Source organism: Petromyzon marinus, chromosome 10 (genome assembly GCF_048934315.1).
Source record: "Petromyzon marinus isolate PM22_M1 ecotype Great Lakes invasive population chromosome 10, UKy_Petmar_22M1.pri1.0, whole genome shotgun sequence".
Lineage (NCBI taxonomy): Eukaryota > Metazoa > Chordata > Hyperoartia > Petromyzontiformes > Petromyzontidae > Petromyzon > Petromyzon marinus.
In genome coordinates this window covers 4486839-4508014 of record NC_133676.1, presented here as the reverse complement: position 1 = coordinate 4508014, position 21176 = coordinate 4486839, and the positions used below count along the sequence as shown (strand labels likewise).

Below are 21176 nucleotides of genomic sequence, written 5' to 3'. Positions count from 1 at the left end.
GGGAGCCACGGGAGGAAGAGGAGGCGGAAGAAGAGAAGGTGGCGGCGTCTCGTTACTTTTGATGCGTTGTTTTGAAGGCACTCGCCCACGTTCCCCCAGACGCACGACTCCCGGCCGGTTGTCCTTACCCCCGCATGCGTCGCTCCGTCGGCAATACCCGAGCTCCCCCGCCCCCGCAAATCTACACCTGCCACATGGGGAGGACCCCCTCCCCCCGATCGCTGGGAGGCGATAGGGGGGTCACGTGGCAGAAAGAGGGGGGACGGTTGCTGGACCACAGCTGTGGTGGGGGGCACTTAGCCGCACATACACACACCTGCCTCGCTTCTCCGTAATCTGTGCCCCCCACCCTTCTCCCCCCCCCCCTCCCCCACACACACCCATGCACGCGGAAGAAACACGTGGGAATTCCTAGAACTCCTCTTCGTGCGCTATTTTAACACGGCCCGCGCACTCGCTGGCCTTGTGTCCCGTGGATACTCACTGCCGTGACGCTCGCCGTCACGTTGCCCGCGGCGACCCCCGGTGAATGCCGGGGGTCGCCGCCCCCGGTGGGGGAGCCGCCGTTTGCAGCGATGTTGTTTACCGCCTGGGCCAATTTTGTAATTGAAGCGAGCGTCGCACGCGGGCCCCTCTCTCGCCGCGGGTGATTGATCGATGGTCGATCGCATTTTCGTTGGCCCGGGCTGTGATGATGAAGATGATGAAAAGCCGCGGCGTTGATGCACGAACTCGTAATCGAGCTGTAACTTACGGACGCCTGCCGTTGGCGCGTCCGCACGCGCGGGAGGGGTGGTTAAGTGGAAATGAAACGCCTTCGGTGTGTCCACCGCCCACCCCAACACCCCTCACCGCCTGACGAGATCAGCTGCCCGTTGACGAGTGCAGAGAAGTGTATTGGTACCCCGGTGCGTTTGGAGCTTTCGATACGATCGATGCCGTGGGTCACCCAACCCGGTCACCTGCGAGGAAATCGGCGCAACACTTGTGCAGCGGGCGGTGGCTTGTTTTTTGTCAGGAATCATTCGTTCTCAATGATCGTCCCCCTCACGGAACCCTGAGAATCCTAACCGAGCCTTGATCCAGTTCTACACAGTGTCAGGAATTAACGCCGAATCCTAAGAATTCTATCCGAGTCCGGAACACGGAACCCAGGCGAGTGCTGCTGGCGCCACCGACACTCTGTGGCGCTCTACCGTCAGCCGTGCCACTCGCCCCGTGTTCACTCGCCACGCTCGTCCACGCTCGTCCACGCTCGTCCCACCCTCACCCCAAACTCGCCCCACACTCGTCCAACGCTTTCCCCGCACTTTTCCCGCACACACCCCAAACTCGCTCCACACTCGCCCCACCCTCGCCCCACATTCTCCCCACACTCGTCCCAAACTCGCCCCACACTCACTCGTCCCACGCTTTGCCCCACGCTTGCCCTACACTCGACCTCATACTCGCCACCTAACTCGCTCATCTCACTCGCCCCACACTCGCCCCACACTCACTCACTCCACACTCACTCCACACTTGTCTGGGAACCTTCTGCTGCTGCTGCTGCTGCCTGCGGTGTCCCCGAGTCAGATCACACCGCTGGCGGCGGCTGCGTTTGATAGCGGCGCCCATGGGGGGGGGGGGGTAAGCGACAGTGCCGCTGCCTGTTATGTCGCTGGGTATTTTGCGTTTTGAAGAGCGTGGGTGGGATCGAGCGCGCCTCTGATCTCCGTCTGACGGCCGAATTCATTGTTTTCCTTTTGCAAGCGTTCATGGGGGCACCTTGATATGTTGTCACCAAGCGATAGAAAGAAATAATTCCACCGTTTTGACCTTTTCGAGGTTTTGCTAGAGGCCCGTCAATGTGGATCTCCGTGTAGGGTTGTTAAACTGTGCTCCTATTGGTTTGCATTTCTGCAATGTGTCCGACTGCATTTCTGCAAACCAATAGGTCAATAGGCCACGTGACCGATGTCCGACTCAAAATTGGTCGGCCACCAAGACGACGACCGGCGCGTTGACTTGTTTTAAAACAACGCGCGCCGTAAATTCTCGCGACGCATTTGTGTAATGTCCTGCGTCTGCGCACTGTACTTTGGCAGCTGTGAGCCGGTGGCTTGTTTTCGGCCCATTTACAGATTGCTTTTGCGCCTCTTGGCTTTTATGCGCGAGCGGAGAAAATTTAATTCGGCGGCGAGCTGTGAACATAACCGAGCGGGGCGAAGCGAGCGAGCGAGAACAGCACGCTGTGCCTCTCTTTCAAATGCAAAACACGGCGGTGGCCAATAAATAAATTGCACGGCACGGAAGCGGCTTTGAGTGGCTGTCAGGTGGACGGAGCCACGGCCGCTGGGCCGCGCGCCTCCCCATTGGACGGCGAGCGGAGCGGCACCGCTGTCGCCACCCTGCAAGCTCCTCCCCGCCATGGGCCCCCCCCTCCCCCGCTGCCCATCACGCAGCGCCTATTTTTAGCTCCCTCTTTCCCAGGGGCAGCTTTTGTCTGCAGCCCATGATTCATCATGAGCAGCACTCTCCCTCCCTACCCTTGCCCGTGCTCTCCCTCCCTCCCTCTCTCCGTCCCTCCCCTCCCCTCTGCTCGCTCGCTTTCACACTCTTCCTTTCTTCCCCATCCCGGAGCGGACGACGCACACAGGAAGAAGTCTCGCATGCCGGCGCGGTGCGACGCGCGGTGCGATGAGCCTCAAGCGCGGTGCCCCCGCATGTTAATGGGCGGCAGCGTCCACGAGCAGCGTGTTCTCATTGTTTAGTCCACACCTGGCGCTTGGAGCGGCCGATAAGCAGGTGAAGCGCTCGCGTTTGCGCCCGCTCGCCAGCAGCCAGACGCGCTCGGCAAGAGCCAGGCTGCGTGCGCCCGATTTCGCACGTCGACTGAGCAACTGTTTCCCAGACAAAATTCGATGATCTCACTTTGTAAAACGTTTATGAGCAACCGGCTGCGGTAATTTTATCAGCAGGTGACGGAAAGCCTTTTGCAATGACAGTGTTTCATATATTTTGTGTCCGATTTGGATGTGTGCCTCTATTTGCCCCCACGATGTGTGCATGTACACTCTGACCGTACCGCGCACACACACAGCCAGATGCTTGGGGGGGGGGGGGGGCGGGATTGTAGCGTCCTGCGCCTTGCCGCGTCCGTGAGGTCCACGCGTTTTCTACGCCCGCGGGGTCAACGCGCCATCGCGTTCGGAAGGTCCGCCCGGAACGTCGGGCGGGACGCGCGTGCGCCGTGCCGCTAGCTCGCTCGCTCACACACGTGGCCGCCTCTGTCTCCTCGGTTCGCAGACAGCTTGCCCGGACGCGAGAAAGTCGGGGAGCTGACGTCTCACCGCCTGCCCGCCGCTGCCGCCGCGCGCTCCGGCCCGGGTAAGGAGGCCGCGTGCGCAGGGCGACCAAGCTGCGTCTTTGGTGGTGGCAGGGGGCGGCGGGGAGCGGGAGAGGTCCACCCGCACCGCCTTCTCCCCCCCATGCTGCGCGGGGCTCGGCCTCACACTTCCACGAGCCGCGCTCGAGTTCGTCGGCACCCGGTCCGCGGGTGACGCGGCACGACGGTAGCGTTTGGTTTTCTTCGCGTCGATTTTAGCCGGCGACTCTGAAGACTTTTGTCTTTTTTTAGGTCCCTTGTTTATGTGACCACTCGTTTGGGGGGTGGGGGGGGGGGGTTGCCAACAGCCTTGACCGGGTGGTGGTGACCGGCCGCATTTAAACAGAGCCTCCCTATTCTTGGCCCGAGTCACGGACCCTCGGAATGACAATGGGGTAACCCTCCTGGGGTCGCGACCTGCGTGTTGGGAATCGCCGCTGCACAGGAGGCTGCCCAGAGTCGTGGTGGGGGAAAGAGGCTCATGGTGGAGCGTGCAATGCACCGTTCAATGCATTTCTTTTATAGATTTTTTTTTATGGGCACCGTGGTGGCGGGATGTCAACTACCTCGCCTGATATGGAGGAGGTCGTGGGTTCGATCTATACCCTGATGCCTGTATACCTGGAGTTTGCATGTTCTTCTCGTGGTCGTGTGGATTTTTCTCCGGGTCCTTTGGTTTTTACCTCCACATTTAGAAACGTGAATTTAGAGTATTTGGCTGCGATATATTTCCACGTGGCAAGTCACTTCGTTGAGCTATAATTTGTGGCCACGTCGCTTCTGAAAAAGCCCTATACAGCTCAGTGAGCCTTAACTGGTAAAACAAAATAAGTTGAGTTTATCCACATTTAAAAGTTTCTATACATTTTTCTTTTGGGAGGGACACTGGACAAATTTGATTCCTTTCTCCAGGATATTAACTCCATTCGTTGTGCGTGGCGAGGGAAGGGGAAAAAAACGTCAGCGTCGTGAAATGTTGACGAGGGGAAAGGGGGTCGGTGCGCGTGGTCAGATTTGACGGCTGGCGGCAGAGTGTGGGAGGGGGCAGCAGTGGAGAGGAAGCAACTACACACACTGCCCGCGGCCGTCCTCGGCGTTGAGAGTGAGGAGGAGGAGGAGGAGGTGGCAGTGTTTGCGGGAGCAGACAAAGCTAAGCGGGGAGTGGGGTGAGGAATCAGTGGGGGGTCCCAGGTTCCGCTCGCGCTCGCAGCGCAAGCGAGAGAGTGGCCGCCTGGGCGTTGTTACCACCGTCCAGGGACTGGTGCTGCCGGGGGGGGGGGAAGGGTGGGGGGGGGAGCTCGGCGTCGCCTGGCGGCCGCGCGACCAAAATGCAATGAACGCCGAGTGCCCGCCGGCCAAGACGGTGCGTGAATTGTGGAGCCGATAACGGTGACTCCGTCCCATTGTTACGTTACAACGCCGAGGCACCAGGTCACCCCCCCCCCTACCCGACACCCCCCCCGACACCCCCCCCCCCACCCACCGTCAACCGTAGCACCGTCCCTCCCGCCAGCCCGTCCGTGTTTATCTCGCGCTAAATAGAAAGGGCCTTGTTTCATGTGCGTCTATTCTGGTCGGAGCTATTGCTGGGGGCACAAACGCGTGCTGTGTTCAGAAATGACAGGAACGCGAGCAGGGCCCGGCCAGATGCACGGCCCGTTTGTGTCACACATCTAAAAATATTTAATCTGCTTCTCATCCTTAATCCTCGGCCATCTGGCCGTTCGCATGCACCATTCTCCTCCAACCCTTGTACGTGGCCAGAGCGCGCCGCGTGCTAAGCAGCCACCTCGCGCTGATGGGGAGCGCGCGAGCCGCGCGCATTCCACCTGTTGATTTTATAGATGTTTTTTTTACGGCCGCGCAGACGTGGATTTTAATATTGATAAGTGTGACTTGCACTGTAAATGCTCCCTTTACAGCACAGGCAGGGCGCCCGGCGCAGCCTGGAGTACACAGATGATCTGTAAATATTGACCGACACGGAGCGTATTTGTGTGGCGGGGGGGGGGGCGGAGTGGCGGGGTGGGCGGGGCATGGCTTCTGCCAGTCGAAGGATCGACGTGATGAGAGATCGGTTTGAGCTCTCGTCTACGTGGGAGGCTGGGCTTCAGATATCCGCACGCTTGGGAGCCAGTGATCACGGCCAGAATCTCTTGGAACGGCAGCAGCAGCAGCAGGAGGAGGAGCAGCAGGAGGAGCGGTGGCCCGTTCTTTGAATAATGAGGTGTGCCACCTTTCACGGCAGCAATCGATAATCAAGGCAGGCTAGGAAAGATCCGTGCATAAGCGCATGGCTTATGTAATGCTTTCACACGTGCGTTTGCCATCGGAAGTATTTAATTATCAGCATCGAAGCTGACGGGGAGCTATCGGGCTAAAATGTCTTTGTGCATGTTAGGAAGAAGTGGTTTTAGCACTGCTGTGGGTCTCTGAAGTCTTGGCCAATATTTTCACCAGTTTGGCCGTTTTTCATGCAGGCCATTCATGAACAGCAGCACAAATTTACGCTGCAGGTTCGTTCGTATGGTGGCATCTCAACAAAAGTTATCATGCCCCCCCCTACCGCCCCCCCCCCCTCTCATTACAAACGGACGGAGAACGCTGACGGTCGACGCTTTGGACCGCTCCGCAGGAGTTGACGTTACCTCACCGAAACCACCGATACCTGGGAGGTCGCTGCGTGCATTTTAATTAGCAACGACATTCCAGAGAGGGGGGGGGGGGTACGTTGCGCGCACATTAATTTTTGCGTCAGAGGCGGTCTCCCGGGAGAAGGCGAAGAAGCCACAGAGGCAACGAGAGCGCTAATCCCCGCTCAACAGTCGTGCGTGTGGCGCGTGTTGCCCACCGCCCGGCGGGGGCTGTGAGAAGTGGGGACCAGCTGTTTTTGGCACGGGCGTCGTGCCACGCACGGGCTCGTGCCACACGCGGAGCGGCGGCGGCGGCGGTGGCGCGCGCCCGCGTCTTGAGCTATTCCCGCCTGAAAACAACAACCTTGCCGTCGCAAAAAAGCTTTTGAGCCTCCTTTTCCGAAGAGAAGTGTGTGTACATTTTTATTCCAACTGTTTTACCCTCATCGCGTTCTCGGTGGCATTTGGGGGGCTGCAACCTATGAGAGCAATACTCGTCACATGGCAATCAAACCGATGTTGTGTAATTCTCATAGCTGGAATTTAGCCAAATTGAGAGCAGAACCAAATTTACTGTGATGGATGGTTTTGTGCGGTCGTTGGAGGACCGAGACCATCAACTCCACTACGCTCGAGAACCCAGTTTAATCGCCGGCTCCGGGACCCAGAATCTCTGCAGGTACCATCTCAGCTGTCTGAACTGTGAATCAATTGACAGGCGAAATTCGCCGGGCAGAACGCACGCACGCACGCACGGTGCCCCAGTTAAGATTGCACACGACCGCGTTGTGGCCGGAATTTGCCCCCTCCTGCCCGTCGCTCGCCCCCCCCCCGCCTCCCCCCCCCCACCACATTGCGTGAGCCGCTGCGGCCGACGCTGGAGGGAGAAAGTGCCGCTCCCGGGCTTGAGAAGCGTTCACCTTTACAAGAAACGCCATTAGGAGAGAGAGAGAAAGCCTGAGAACAAAGGAACCGGCCGCGGGAGTTGGTGTGTGACCTGGGGGCATTGAATCATTGATTTTTCGGGGGTGATGCCATTCTAAATATAGAGGAGCAGCCATGGCCGTCCTGGTAGAAAAGCTTTTAAACGATGCATTATGTATGAGCCGGTGCGAGCGGCCCAGCAGCGCGGGACTGCGTGCGCGAGGCTCGTGCATTCGTGTGCGTGACTGGTGCATCAGTGTGTGTGACTGGTGCATCAGTGTGTGACTGGTGCATTCGTGTGCGTGACTGGTGCATCAGTGTGTGTGACTGGTGCATCAGTGTGTGACTGGTGCATCAGTGTGTGACTGGTGCATTCGTGTGCGTGACTGGTGCATCAGTGTGTGTGACTGGTGCATCAGTGTGTGACTGGTGCATTCGTGTGCGTGACTGGTGCATCGGTGTGTGTGACTGGTGCATCGGTGTGTGTGACTGGTGCATCAGTGTGTGACTGGTGCATCGGTGTGTGTGACTGGTGCATCGGTGTGTGTGACTGGTGCATCGGTGTGTGTGACTGGTGCATCAGTGTGTGACTGGTGCATCGGTGTGTGTGACTGGTGCATCAGTGTGTGACTGGTGCATCAGTGTGTGTGACTGGTGCATCGGTGTGTGACTGGTGCATCAGTGTGTGTGACTGGTGCATCAGTGTGTGTGACTGGTGCATCAGTGTGTGTGACTGGTGCATCAGTGTGCGTGACTGGTGCATCAGTGTGTGTAACTGGTGCATCGGTGTGTGTGACTGGTGCATCAGTGTGTGTGACTGGTGCATCGGTGTGTGTGACTGGTGCATCGGTGTGTGTGACTGGTGCATCGGTGTGTGTGACTGGTGCATCGGTGTGTGTGACTGGTGCATCGGTGTGCGTGACTGGTGCATCGGTGTGTGTGACTGGTGGATCAGTATGTGTGACTGGTGCATCAGTGTGTGTGACTGGTGCATCAGTGTGTGTGACTGGTGCATCGGTGTATGTGACTAGTGCATCAGTGTGTGACTGGTGCATCGGTGTGTGTGACTGGTGCATCAGTGTGTGACTGGTGCATCGGTGTGTGTGACTGGTGCATCAGTCTGTGACTGGTGCATCGGTGTGTGTTACTGGTGCATCGGTGTGTGTGACTGGTGCATCGGTGTGTGTGACTGGTGCATCAGTGTGTGTGACTGGTGCATCGGTGTGTGTGACTGGTGCATCAGTGTGTGACTGGTGCATCAGTGTGTGTGACTGGTGCATCGGTGTGTGTGACTGGTGCATCGGTGTGTGTGACTGGTGCATCGGTGTGTGTGACTGGTGCATCGGTGTATGTGACTGGTGCATCAGTGTGCGTGAATGGTGCATCAGTGTGCGTGACTGGTGCATCAGTGTGTGTGACTGGTGCATCAGTGTGTGACTGGTGCATTCGTGTGCGTGACTGGTGCATCAGTGTGTGTGACTGGTGCATCAGTGTGTGACTGGTGCATTCGTGTGCGTGACTGGTGCATCGGTGTGTGTGACTGGTGCATCGGTGTGTGTGACTGGTGCATCAGTGTGTGACTGGTGCATCGGTGTGTGTGACTGGTGCATCGGTGTGTGTGACTGGTGCATCGGTGTGTGTGACTGGTGCATCAGTGTGTGTGACTGGTGCATCAGTGTGTGTGACTGGTGCATCAGTGTGTGTGACTGGTGCATCAGTGTGTGTGACTGGTGCATCAGTGTGCGTGACTGGTGCATCAGTGTGTGTAACTGGTGCATCGGTGTGTGTGACTGGTGCATCGGTGTATGTGACTGGTGCATCAGTGTGTGTGACTGGTGCATCGGTGTGTGTGACTGGTGCATCGGTGTATGTGACTGGTGCATCAGTGTGCGTGAATGGTGCATCAGTGTGCGTGACTGGTGCATCAGTGTGTGTGACTGGTGCATCAGTGTGTGTGACTGGTGCATCAGTGTGTGTGACTGGTGCATCAGTGTGTGTGACTGGTGCATCAGTGTGTGACTGGTGCATCGGTGTGTGTGACTGGTGCATCGGTGTGTGACTGGTGCATCAGTGTGTGACTGGTGCATCAGTGTGTGTGACTCGTGCATCAGTGTGTGTGACTGGTGCATCAGTGTGTGTGACTGGTGCATCAGTGTGTGACTGGTGCATCAGTGTGTGTGACTGGTGCATCGGTGTGTGTGACTGGTGCATCAGTGTGTGACTGGTGCATCAGTGTGTGTGACTGGTGCATCAGTGTGTGACTGGTGCATCAGTGTGTGTGACTGGTGCATCAGTGTGTGTGACTGGTGCATCAGTGTGTGTGACTGGTGCATCAGTGTGTGTGACTGGTGCATCAGTGTGTGTGACTGGTACATCAGTGTGTGTGACTGGTGCATCAGTGTGTGTGACTGATGCATCAGTGTGTGTGACTGGTGCATCAGTGTGTGTGACTGGTGCATCAGCGTGTGTGACTGGTGCATCAGTGTGTGATTGGTGCATCGGTGTGTGTGACTGGTGCATCGGTGTGTGACTGGTGCATCAGTGTGTGTAACTGGTGCATCAGTGTGTGACTGGTGCAGCGGTGTGTGTGACTGGTGCATCAGTGTGTGTGACTGGTGCATCGGTGTGTGTGACTGGTGCATCAGTGTGTGTGACTGGTGCATCAGTGTGTGTGACTGGTGCATCATTGTGTGACTGGTGCATCAGTGTGTGTGACTGGTGCATCAGTGTGTGACTGGTGCATCAGTGTGTGTGACTGGTGCATCAGTGTGTGTGACTGGTGCATCAGTGTGTGACTGGTTCATCAGCGTGTGTGACTGGTGCATCCGTGTGTGTGACTGGTGCGTCAGTGTGCGTGACTGGTGCGTCAGTGTGCGCGACTGGTGCATCAGTGTGTGTGACTAGTGCATCCGTGTGTGTGACTGGTGCATCAGTGTGTGACTGGTGCATCAGTGTGTGTGACTGGTGCATCGGTGTGTGACTGGTGCATCCGTGTGTGACTGGTGCATCAGTGTGTGACTGGTACATCGGTGTGTGACTGGTGCATCGGTGTGTGTGACTGGTGCATCGGTGTGTGTGACTGGTGCATCGGTGTGTGTGACTGGTGCATCAGTGTGTGACTGGTGCATCAGTGTGTGATTGGTGCATCAGTGTGTGTGACTGGTGCATCAGTGTGTGTGACTGGTGCATCAGTGTGTGTGACTGGTGCATCAGTGTGTGTGACTGATGCATCAGTGTGTGTGACTGGTGCATCAGTGTGTGTGACTGGTGCATCAGCGTGTGTGACTGGTGCATCAGTGTGTGACTGGTGCATCGGTGTGTGTGACTGGTGCATCGGTGTGTGTGACTGGTGCATCGGTGTGTGTGACTGGTGCATCGGTGTGTGACTGGTGCATCAGTGTATGTGACTGGTGCATCAGTGTGTGACTGGTGCAGCGGTGTGTGTGACTGGTGCATCGGTGTGTGTGACTGGTGCATCGGTGTGTGTGACTGGTGCATCGGTGTGTGTGACTGGTGCATCGGTGTGTGTGACTGGTGCATCATTGTGTGACAGGTGCATCAGTGTGTGTGACTGGTGCATCAGTGTGTGACTGGTGCATCAGTGTGTGTGACTGGTGCATCTTTGTGTGACTGGTGCATCGGTGTGTGTGATTGTGTGTGTGACTGGTACATCTGTGTGCGTGATTGTGTGCGTGACTGGTACACCTGTGTGCGTGATTGTGTGCGTGACTGGTACATCTGTGTGCGTGATTGTGTGCGTGACTGGTACACCTGTGTGCGTGATTGTGTGCTTGACTGGTACACCTGTGTGCGTGATTGGTACATCTGTGCGTGCGATTGTGTGCGTGGCTGCAGCACCGTGTGCGTGATTGTGTGCGTGACTGGTACACCTGTGTGCGTGATTGTGTGCGTGACTGGTACACCTGTGTGCGTGATTGTGTGCGTGATTGGTACATCTGTGTGTGTGATTGTGTGCGTGACTGGTACATCTGTGTGCGTGATTGTGTGCGTGATTGGTACATCTGTGCGTGCGATTGTGTGCGTGACTGGTACACCTGTGTGCGTGATTGTTTGCGTGATTGGTACATCTTCGTGCGTGATTGTTTGCATGATTGGTACATCTGTGCGTGAGATTGTGTGCGTGACTGGTACACCTGTGTGCGTGATTGTTTGCGTCATTGGTACATCTGTGTGCGTGATTGTGTGCGTGACTGGTACACCTGTGTGCGTGATTGTTTGCGTCATTGGTACATCTGTGTGCGTGATTGTGTGCATGACTGGTACACGTGTGTGTGTGTGATTGTGCGCGTGATTGGTACATCTGTGCGTGCGATTGTGTGCGTGGCTGCAGCACTGTGTGCGTGATTGTGTGCGAGACTGGTACACCTGTGTGCGTGATTGTGTGCGTGACTGGTACACCTGTGTGCGTGATTGTGTGCGTGATTGGTACATCTGTGTGCGTGATTGTGTGCGTGACTGGTACATCTGTGTGCGTGATTGTGTGCGTGATTGGTACATCTGTGCGTGCGATTGTGTGCGTGACTGGTACACCTGTGTGCGTGATTGTTTGCGTGATTGGTACATCTGTGTGCGTGATTGTTTGCGTGATTGGTACATCTGTGCGTGAGATTGTGTGCGTGACTGGTACACCTGTGTGCGTGATTGTTTGCGTCATTGGTACATCTGTGTGTGTGATTGTGTGCGTGACTGGTACACCTGTGTGCGTGATTGTTTGCGTCATTGGTACATCTGTGTGCGTGATTGTGTGCATGACTGGTACACGTGTGTGTGTGTGATTGTGCGCGTGATTGGTACATCTGTGCGTGCGATTGTGTGCGTGGCTGCAGCACTGTGTGCATGCGTCGTGCATTTATATGGCATATTGCAGTTGAAGGAGTCTTCGTACATGTGCGCATTTTAAATGTAACCGCAAAAAAGGACTGCAATTGTAATTTTCCTTTTTACTTTTTGGCATTATTTCGGAATCCTTGTTTGACACACTATGCTCCGTAAATGTAAGTCCACACTCGCAGTTATTCACATAGTTTCTTGTCCTGCGGTTCTTTGTACGGTGCCGCGCATGCGGGTCCTGTCTTGCGTCCGTTGCGTTTGAGTTTGTGTATGTACAAAGTCCCTGTGGTGTTTATTCGTGTTTATTTCTGTTGGCGTGGCCTATTTCTGCAATTCTTAGTCTTGAGAATGTTATCCTTATTCATCGACGAGTTCTGATGCTCCGCAGCAGCAGTAGCACAGACGTAAGACGTGACTGTAAAGCTTTTCCATCAGCCAGGCTGAGCCTGTGTGTGTACCAGTTGTGTGTGGTGGTGGTGGGGGGGGTTGTGAGTAGATAATGAAATTGCCTAAGATGTACGGTAGATTTCGTGTTGTGTCATGTCTGGCGGTTTGAATTCTGATCATAAAAAAATAATAAAAATAAACCTATTTTAAGTGCCTGCGGGTGAGAGCGTTTGGCAGTTCAATTTTTGTGAAAAATTGCGCTGTGATATTTTCCTGCCAAAACTGGCCGCGCGCTCGCACACTTTGCCGGAAGGTTCCATTTCTGGCCGCGGCGCTCCACCTGTGGGGTCCATGCGCTTCCCCTTCGTCGCTCGCGGCAAAGTGCCCCTCGCCTGTAAATAACGCCGGGGTGATCGTAAAAGTTCCCCCGCATCGCACGGGCCAGCTCGATGGGCCGATACGCGCCTGACGAGACGTCGCGTCGAGTTTTTCTGTAAAAAATTAAAATAGTCGTTTGGTTTTAGTTGAATAAACGTACCCCGTACTTATTTGTATGTACATTTCACAATTCTTTCGTACGCCGGTCGGCAACGCACTCCCACTCCGATCTGGAGTGTTGTCGGCAACCACCTGTGAGAAGCGCAGGTGCAAGGCCTGTTTCTTCATACGGCAGTCACCGAAACACTCCGGTACGGAGTCGTAGTGTGTTGGCGACCGGCGTGTGAAAACTGGGCCTAGCGTAAGCATAAATCCTGTTACAAGTCTCTGCGAGACACATAGTTGGGAAATCGTTCGTATAGCAGTGGCCGTATCACGAGATTAAGCTCGCTGTTGCGTTACACGGCACGACATTGTCTCGTTTTCAAGGGCCCACCTGGGCTGCGTGGTGGCACCATTGTAATCCGACTTTGTTCTGAGCACGTAAGAGCCCAATGAGATTAAAAAGGCCTACAACAAAATCACCCTGAAATGCAACCAAATCGCATTGGATCTTGGAAGCTAAGCATCGGTGAGCTTGGTTACTACCAATACGTGTATGGGGGGGGGGGGGGGCGGTTTCCTGGGACTACCAGGTGTTTTAATCTTGGGTGACCAGGAGATACCAGTACAGCAAAGTATGTTTGAATCTTTCTATGTTTGGTACTTTCCAGGTATTTTGGTTTCCTTCGATAAGGGAATTGTCCAATTATCTCTAATTCGGTACGACCATTGTGAAAAAGTATTGAGGCTTTAACTAGGTAAATATAGGGCATTGTGCTAGGTATTATTTGTTTAAGGGAGAGCGTATCAAGTCAGTGATGACTCTTGGCATTCGATGGGAGGTCCAGTCAGGACCACCCTCGGCTTGGCTCAATCAGAGCCTGGACACGGGGGCCCCAGGTGCCATGGCTCCCAGGGCAAACAGGGAATGCCACCTACCCCGTCACCTAGGTTGCTGCTGCCACCCAGTGGCTCCAAGAGGCAAAAGCTTTCGCGGAAACCTTGGAGCCCCGCGTTTTCCTTCACTGCCATAGACAACAGGGGGACGTGGTGGCATCGTTGTTGTCTCGCTTTGCTATGAACCCGGACCTGGAGACTAGCGTTTGAGTCCAAGCCACGGGCTATCATTATTGGCAAGCGACATCCAGAATGGTCACGGATATCCACTACACCAATCCACATTGAACAGCACAGTCCAGTGATGTGTGGTCAAACAACCTCCCATGACCGACACTGCGCGGCACAGCATTCATCCAGCAGCAGATTGACAAATGGCTGTAAATATCCTGGGCAAGGGGCAGCTGCAATATCTCCTGCACCAGTCTTTGGCCTCCTCGAGGTCAACCGTTGTCACTTTAAGATGTTCCTTGTTCATGTTTTTTGTTTGTTGCGGTTGCACCCGAGTCGAGAGCCGCATGGCTCACAGGGCTATACCTTAAAAATGAGTACGTGCTGTGAGTGTCTGGTCATCAGCACTGGGGGAGGCAAAGGCGGCCTGGCGTGGCTCCATCCACACCAGCCCCTTTTAAAACGAGACTGAAACCTCATTTCTTTAGAACCGCTTTTTGTGCTTAGTTGTCCTTCCCTCGCACCTCCGATTAGCGCCTTTGGCTACGCACGGCGCGAAATAACTTCTACGTAGATACTCATACATACGCAACCGTGCGCCGGCCTCCATAGGTGCTCGCGAACAGCACTTGCCCCGACATTCCGTTAAGGCTATGCCGGGCCGGGGTGTGGGGGGGGGTGGATCTTCGTGTTTGTGCGCAGCGGAGGCGTGTGCTGGCGCCGAGATGGCGGCTCGCGAGGCTGGCGCCGGCGACCAGCAAATGCAGGCCGAGCTGCTGGTGCTGAAGCAGCGGCAGCAGCTGCAGCAGCAGCTGCTCCTGGCCGAGTTCCACAAGCAGCAGGAGGAGCTGGCGCGGCAGCACCAGGCGCAGATTCAGCAGCACCTGCAGGTGCAACGCGGACGCCCCCGAACGGCGCGAGCATTTTTGAGCACTGTGTGTTTGTGAGCCGTGTGTGTTTGTCCTTGTCTTTGTTACGTATGGTGTATGTGTGCCATGTGCAACCTGTGTGTCGTGTGTGTGCGTGCGTACGTGCCATGTGTATTGTGTGTATATGCCATGTGTTTGTGTGTCTGTGTGTGAGCGGTAGTGTAGCGGTTAGCACGCTGCACTACGAACCCGGCGTAGTACAGCGCGCTGAGCGGTAGTGTAGCGGTTAGCCGTGGTTCGTAGTGCAGCGCGCTAACCGCTACCGGCCGTTGTGTTGGCACCCCAACTCCTAGTGTGCTGTGCCGGCCTTCATAGGTGCTCGCTCACAGCGCATGCTCGCATAGTCTGTTAAGTCTATACAGGGGATCTTTGTCTTTGTGTGTGTATGACATGTGTGGTGTGTAATGTGTGTGTGTGTGTGTGCAAGTGTGCCATGTGTGAGGTGTTTGTGCTGCGTTGGCCGGGCATGACCAGGCATGGTGCTAGCCTCGCCACCTTTTAAAGCACCGAGCTGTGAGCAAGTACGGGTGTCTTTCTAGGTACATGTCTGTACGTATATGTACTGTGTGCTCACATATTCGCGTGTGTGGATATATGAACCTTATGGCGGGAACCCGGGGTCCCGAATAAACGAAAGTAAAAAATCGCAATTAATTAATTAATTTTCTGGCGACCCCGTCCCACCGCGCACACACTCCGCGACCCACCTGGCGCGGATCATTCTGTTGTCGTATCGTGTCCAAGCGTAGCGGCGAGGACGAATGCGCAGAAGAAGCACAACTTTGAAACTGATTCGCGCATTGTGTAGAGCTCGTCGAGAGGAATAGATTGCCGTGCCGTTCGCCTTCAACAGACATTAAATGATGTCGCAACGCAGTTTATGTGAGAGCCGGGGGCTTATGGGTACCCCCCGGGGTCCTGCCATGAGGTTCACATGCGAGTCGTGACATATATTTTTTCTCAGTGTCATAATGGTTCTCACACTGTGCTAATATTTTGGCAACTCATGGTTCTAATCCAAGCCATGACATGTAACAAGATTCTTCCAACTGAAGAATATATTAGTCAGGTCTGGGATTTCCCCCTAGGTCAGCTTAGCCTAAACAAATGAGTACATCAGCACCTGGTGCGGTCAACATCGGGTGCCCCCTTAAGCCGGGTCCACATTGCGCAAATTAACCGCCTGCAACTGCTTTTTTTGCCCCCCATGTGAGCGAATGGTTGCGCAACAACGGAAATGAAACATAATGGAACCCGCATATTCGGGATTCTTGCGACCACGATCACGGTTGTGGAAACGTATCACTGCAGCGATGAAACGCCTCGCCGCAATGCCCTGGAGCAGATTGGCGCTCGAAAAGTAGCGTCCGTCTCTACCGCGGAGCGACCGGTCGTGGCAGAGGCGTGCCGCGTAGGTACAAAGCGCTCGCCTCGGGGCGCGCCCGGGGCGACCCGGCGTCCCCGGCGTCCCCGGGCGACCCCGGCCCGACGGGATTGCCTCGCCAGCCTTTAATAGGCGCTCGCCGACAGCACAACGGGGGGCGTTCGTTTCCGTGCGTCCGCCTGCAGCAGCGGCAGGAGCTGCTGGAGCAGCAGCAGCGGCTGGAGCAGCAGCAGCGTGAGCAGGAGCTGGAGCGCCGTCGCTTGGAGCAGAAGCTCACACAGATCAAGAACAAGCAGAAGGGTCAGGAGAGTAAGCGGAGTGCACACACGCGCCAAGCGCTCGGTTACGGCGCACCCCCCACCCCCCACCCCCCACCCCCCACCCCCCACCCCCCACCCCCTCTCCGCCTTTCGCCAATCGATGCATCCGTGGTGGTGGGGGGGGGGGGGTCTGGTGTATGTATGTCCATAGTAGATGGTTTTTTGGGTTGGATCGCGTAAATGTATAAATGTGTCGTTAAACCCGCCACCACCCGACAGCCAATTAGTAAGGTTTGTCACGTAAACAGAACATGCCAATTCGTTACTAGTACAGCAATATTTGCAATCTGAGTACGACATTTAGCATTTATATATTTACGCGATCTGACCCCAAAAAAAACGTACATAGCCAACCGTGCTAATCGGAGGTGCATCCCGCTGTGAGGAATGCAAGCTGTTTGAGGAGATGCATGCTCAATTAGTTGTCTGCTGCACTTCTTCCAGACGTGAACGTTAGGCATCATTTTTTTTTATTTTAATAACCCTTGGGAGTTTTAATATGCGAATCGTTTAACAGAACTAATGACCAGACTCAAACTTGCTTGGCTTCTATGTATGTATGTTGAACTGCTTTCGCCCGGTACGTAGCCAACCGTGTTAAGCGGAGGTGCGGTGGAAGGACATCAAACTAAACACGTTAACCTTTTAAACTAACCAATTTTTCTTTTATTTGACCAGGTAAGGCTCGCTTAGCTATATATAGCTCTTTTTTAGAAGCGACCTGGCTATCACAAATGATAGCTCAATGAAGTGGCTTATCATCTTGTGTAAATATAAAGCAGAAGCCAAATACGCTAAAACGCATCTGGATTCTAAATGTGGTGGGGAAAACCAGAGGGCCCGGAGAAAAATCGACGCGGCCACAGGGAGGACATGGGGCTGGTGGGGCATCTCATCCAGCAGTTGATATTAGCACGGTTGGCTACATACACTACATTTAGCGTACTTCCGGATGACAAAAAGCTATACTGAGGTTGAATGAAAATTATATTATACGAATGAGTGGATAAACGTGAGACCCTAAGGAATCAATAATCAAGCCATGACTGATTCATGGTGGGTCATCAAATTGCTGGGGGTGGTCAACCATTCGCTGTTATTTTCTCTGAGAAAATAAGAACTTGCGTCGGAAGCATTTCAACTTGACAAACACTCGGGCAGCATTTGGTAATTTTGTTCGTGTTCCCCCCCCCCCCCTTTGCGGCAAGGTGCCATGGCGAGTGTGGAGGTGAAGCAGAAGCTGCAGGAGTTTGTCCTCAACAAGAAGAAGCGGGAGGCTGGGAACCTGAACCACTCCGTTCCGCACCACCCGCGCCTCTGGCACATGTACGTGGGGAGCTTCCCCTTGAATCGCACGGCGGAGTCGCTGCCGGGCGGTGCCGTGGCTTTCTCTCCTCTCTCCCCCTCGTGCCCCTCTCTCCTCTCTCCCCGTCGTGCCCCTGCCCAGACCCCCCCCCCCCTCCACACCCCCACCACCGCACCGCCACCTCTACGAGAACGTAAGTGTTGATCTTTGCAAAGCGTCTGAATGAAGATGGGTGTGCACTCGTGCACCGAGGCGCTGCGTTTAAGTAAAGACGGTGACGTAAATGTTGCCGTGCGTCCGCTCTCGTCACCGCATCGCCATCTCACTTTGTCCCTTGACGCTGGATTGTTAAACCTTTGCGGCAACATTCACGGCGGCGTTTGAATGTTGTAAAGGCGGCATTGGAAGGGGGTCGGAAGTGGGGGGGGGGGGGGTCCAGGGTAGGGGAAGCACGGGAGAGAGAGGAGAGAGAGCAACACCCCGGCACAGTTCCGCAACAAAACATCTGGGGCTCGGCAGCATCATCATCAACAACAACGAGCCCCGGGCCCTGCACAAAGCCGAGTGTTCCCGGCCGCATTTTGCGCTCGATTTGCCGTGACGCAAGCGCGCCCGCCTCGCTCTCTCGATCGTCCCTCGTTGGTGGCAATTCTACTTCACGGCCGTCCCCAGGGGTGGGATGGGGGGCGAGGGTTGTTGGCGAGTCCACCCAGCGACATTATCGAGTGGTGCGCTGCCGCCCAGAACACTGCGTTCCCCTGCTACAGACCCTCGCCCCCCCCCCCCCTTCCTGCACTTCGCAGTGACGTCGCCAGGGTTATTTTTTGTTACACGAGCATATTTGTCGAGTATCGCTTTACGGCCTTGAAAGTGGCGTGAGCGTGCGCACTTTCCCACGCATTGTTCCTCATTACTGCTGCCGCTGCTGCCCTTGTTGTTGCAGTATGTATGTTGAACTTCTTTCGCACCAAATGTAGCCAACCATGCTAATCGGAGGTGTCCTTCCCTTTGCTGCTGCTGCTGTTCCTGTTGTTTCTGCCATTGCTGCTGCTGTGTCCACGGCTCAGGACGGGCCACCACGGCTCACTGGACCAGAGTCTCCCTCCGCGCACCAGCCCGTCAGCACCGTACCAGCACCCAGGCCTCGGCACGTACGAGTCTCAGAGCGACTTCCCGCTGCGTAAGACCGGTGAGTGCCTCCGTACTCGCCTCAGGGGCATGGTTTTGGTGGTGGTGACATTGGCGTTGCGACCCGGAGAGACGCGTTGTCCGCACGACGCCGCTCCTCATTGTATCAACGGCACAACACCACACCAAGCGCCCCATAATGCAACGCGTCACTAGTGCGGCTCAGAATATTAAGGCAATTCCATTACTAATCCTTGACCCTGGATTTTTTTGGAAGTGTTCCTCCATTGCCGAGACGGACGGCTTCACCTAAAATCTGAACACGTCTCTTTTTTTTCCATGGTCGGTGGTAGCTCAGGAACGGCCGGGGTTCTTGGCTTTGTTCGTTTGTTCGTTCGTTAGCGGCTCCGTGCGTGCAGCAGAGATGACGATCGTGGGTCGCGCATTCCCCCACGCATCAAAGGGCGGCTGGGGATGTCGGCACCGAACGCTTGTGAACAACAGGGACACGCGACGATGGTAGCGTGGGTATATTTAGAGAGATATGCAGATATGCAAGTCAGCTGGCTGTTTTGACAAAGAACAAACGCACGCATGAGCGGGCACATATCACATGTGCTCGCCGCTCAATGGCTCCATAGGCCATATTTTAATCTTGTCAGATGTTTATTTTTACGTCCAATATTCAGCAAAACGGTTGATGATTGTATTGCCCAGAATGCACACGATATCATTGATTGAGCCTGAATATTGCTATAGGCTGTATGAGGGCAGTACAGCGAATCCAAAGTTGTGCCGTCTGTGCTACCCGGCTTCACCATCCACGCTGACACGTGGTAGGTTTTAGTGCGGTCAAAATAATCCCCACCACCCGCACGGCATCCAGCAGTGGATCGACAAAAGGGGCTCGGTGAGTAGGAACACGTTCTGTCTTTTTTCGGAGCGGTGTTGTTCTAAAGGCGTGTGGATGAACCTACAGTGCCCCCTAGTGTATGCGTCATATCTAAACCACTAACTTTATGGAAATGGGATAGTTGGTTCTGTTGTGATGCACTAATGCATGGAATGGCTTAATACATGGGAATGGCTTGCGAAATAAAGCAAATACAGTTCTAGCCTTTTGGTTATTTTCAAATTCCACGTGAAAGAATGCATGATGTGAAATGTTTGGTAATTTACAGCCCTTTTTCAATCCGATGCTGGATGAGCCTTGTCGCGCCGTGTTGGGCGTGGAGTTTGTTTGACCATATTTCACCACCCTGACCATTGCGGGTTAAGGAAGGGGTGTGCGTCCAAGACCTCTGTAAGACGCCACTCGCCACTGATGGTAGCCACGGCCAAGAATCGAACTCGGGCCATTAGGTTCAGAGAGCAGTTTGCTCATCACTGTGCCACCAATCCACTCTGAATTACATTTGTAGAATTTGCCGTGCATATTAATGCTCGCTGCCTATAAATAATCAGTGGTAAGTTGCGGAAAATGTCAGGTTTTTTTAATTGTGTTATTGAGAGGGAAGCGGGATCATGATATTTTGGCCCACTGTCAATCTCAATGAAGCCTTCGTATCTTCAGTTCGCCTACTAAGTCATTGTGCGAGGTGTCGGAGCAACATGATGTAAAATTCACCCCCCAACTGAAAATCGGTCAGACGCTCTCTCTGTTCTGCAGACCAAGGGTCGTTCGCCCGAAACATAGGCCAGCTTGTGCACCTTTCGATTGCGAGGCAGCGTTAATGATGGGATGGCGGTGAGATTATTGTGTTTGTTTAAAGCCACCGAAGGAGCCACTTTACACCCCCCCCCCCCCCCACACTTAGCGTAATGCATTTCAGCGAACGTAAAAAGCCAAGCAAACTCTGACTGGGCATTGCACAACAGCTGACTGACGTAGCACAAAGCCCTCTTGTGTCAGGGGGGCTTAAAGGGTCTCGTACGGTGCTGGCAAACCACTTCATTTTAAAACCTTGTATTATTATTGTTATTACTTCTCATTTAAATGATATAGAACTCAAATTAAAAATAACAAGGGCAGGACGGATCAATGTGAAAGCCATCGTGCCTTAATGCCGAGAATCGGCTAATCCTGCACAACCATTGAAAGCCGCTCAGATTGACGGCTGCAATAAAAAAAAAACGTGGCGCTTTTTTAAACGAAACCAGCTGGCAGCTCGTTACGCACGGGCGGAGTAGAGGGCCTGCGGAATCCTCCGTGGGGGCCCCGAGGTAATTGCCCTTTCCCTGAAACGCTCCCCTGTTTTCCGGTCGCGGAATTATTGCGAAATGGAGCGGCGATTTAAAAAAAAAGAAAAAAAAACGCGGGGAGCGTGCGACCGATGGAACGGATCTTAGTCGAGCATCACTGGTGTGGGCGGGGGGGGAGGATGCGGAGGAACCGCGCC

General features: G+C 54.7%; 1 protein-coding gene across 7 annotated transcripts in view; it reads left to right on the top strand.

The window, feature by feature from the left end:
* Nucleotides 1–21176, top strand: part of LOC116941068 (histone deacetylase 4-like) — a 113116-nt gene that overhangs the window by 39734 nt on the left and 52206 nt on the right. For 3 of the 7 annotated variants that reach the window (XM_032951670.2, XM_076066068.1, XM_076066065.1), the window contains 5 exons: nt 3289–3369; nt 14413–14600; nt 16170–16332; nt 17552–17669; nt 18717–18838. In XM_032951670.2, the coding sequence (XP_032807561.1) occupies nt 3289–3369; nt 14413–14600; nt 16170–16332; nt 17552–17669; nt 18717–18838 (672 nt within the window). Of the gene's footprint in view, nt 1–1651; nt 2788–3288; nt 3370–14412; nt 14601–16169; nt 16333–17551; nt 17670–18716; nt 18839–21176 lie in introns of those variants that run through there. The other 4 variants (XM_032951672.2, XM_076066067.1, XM_076066069.1 and 1 more) reach the window with 3 other exon arrangements.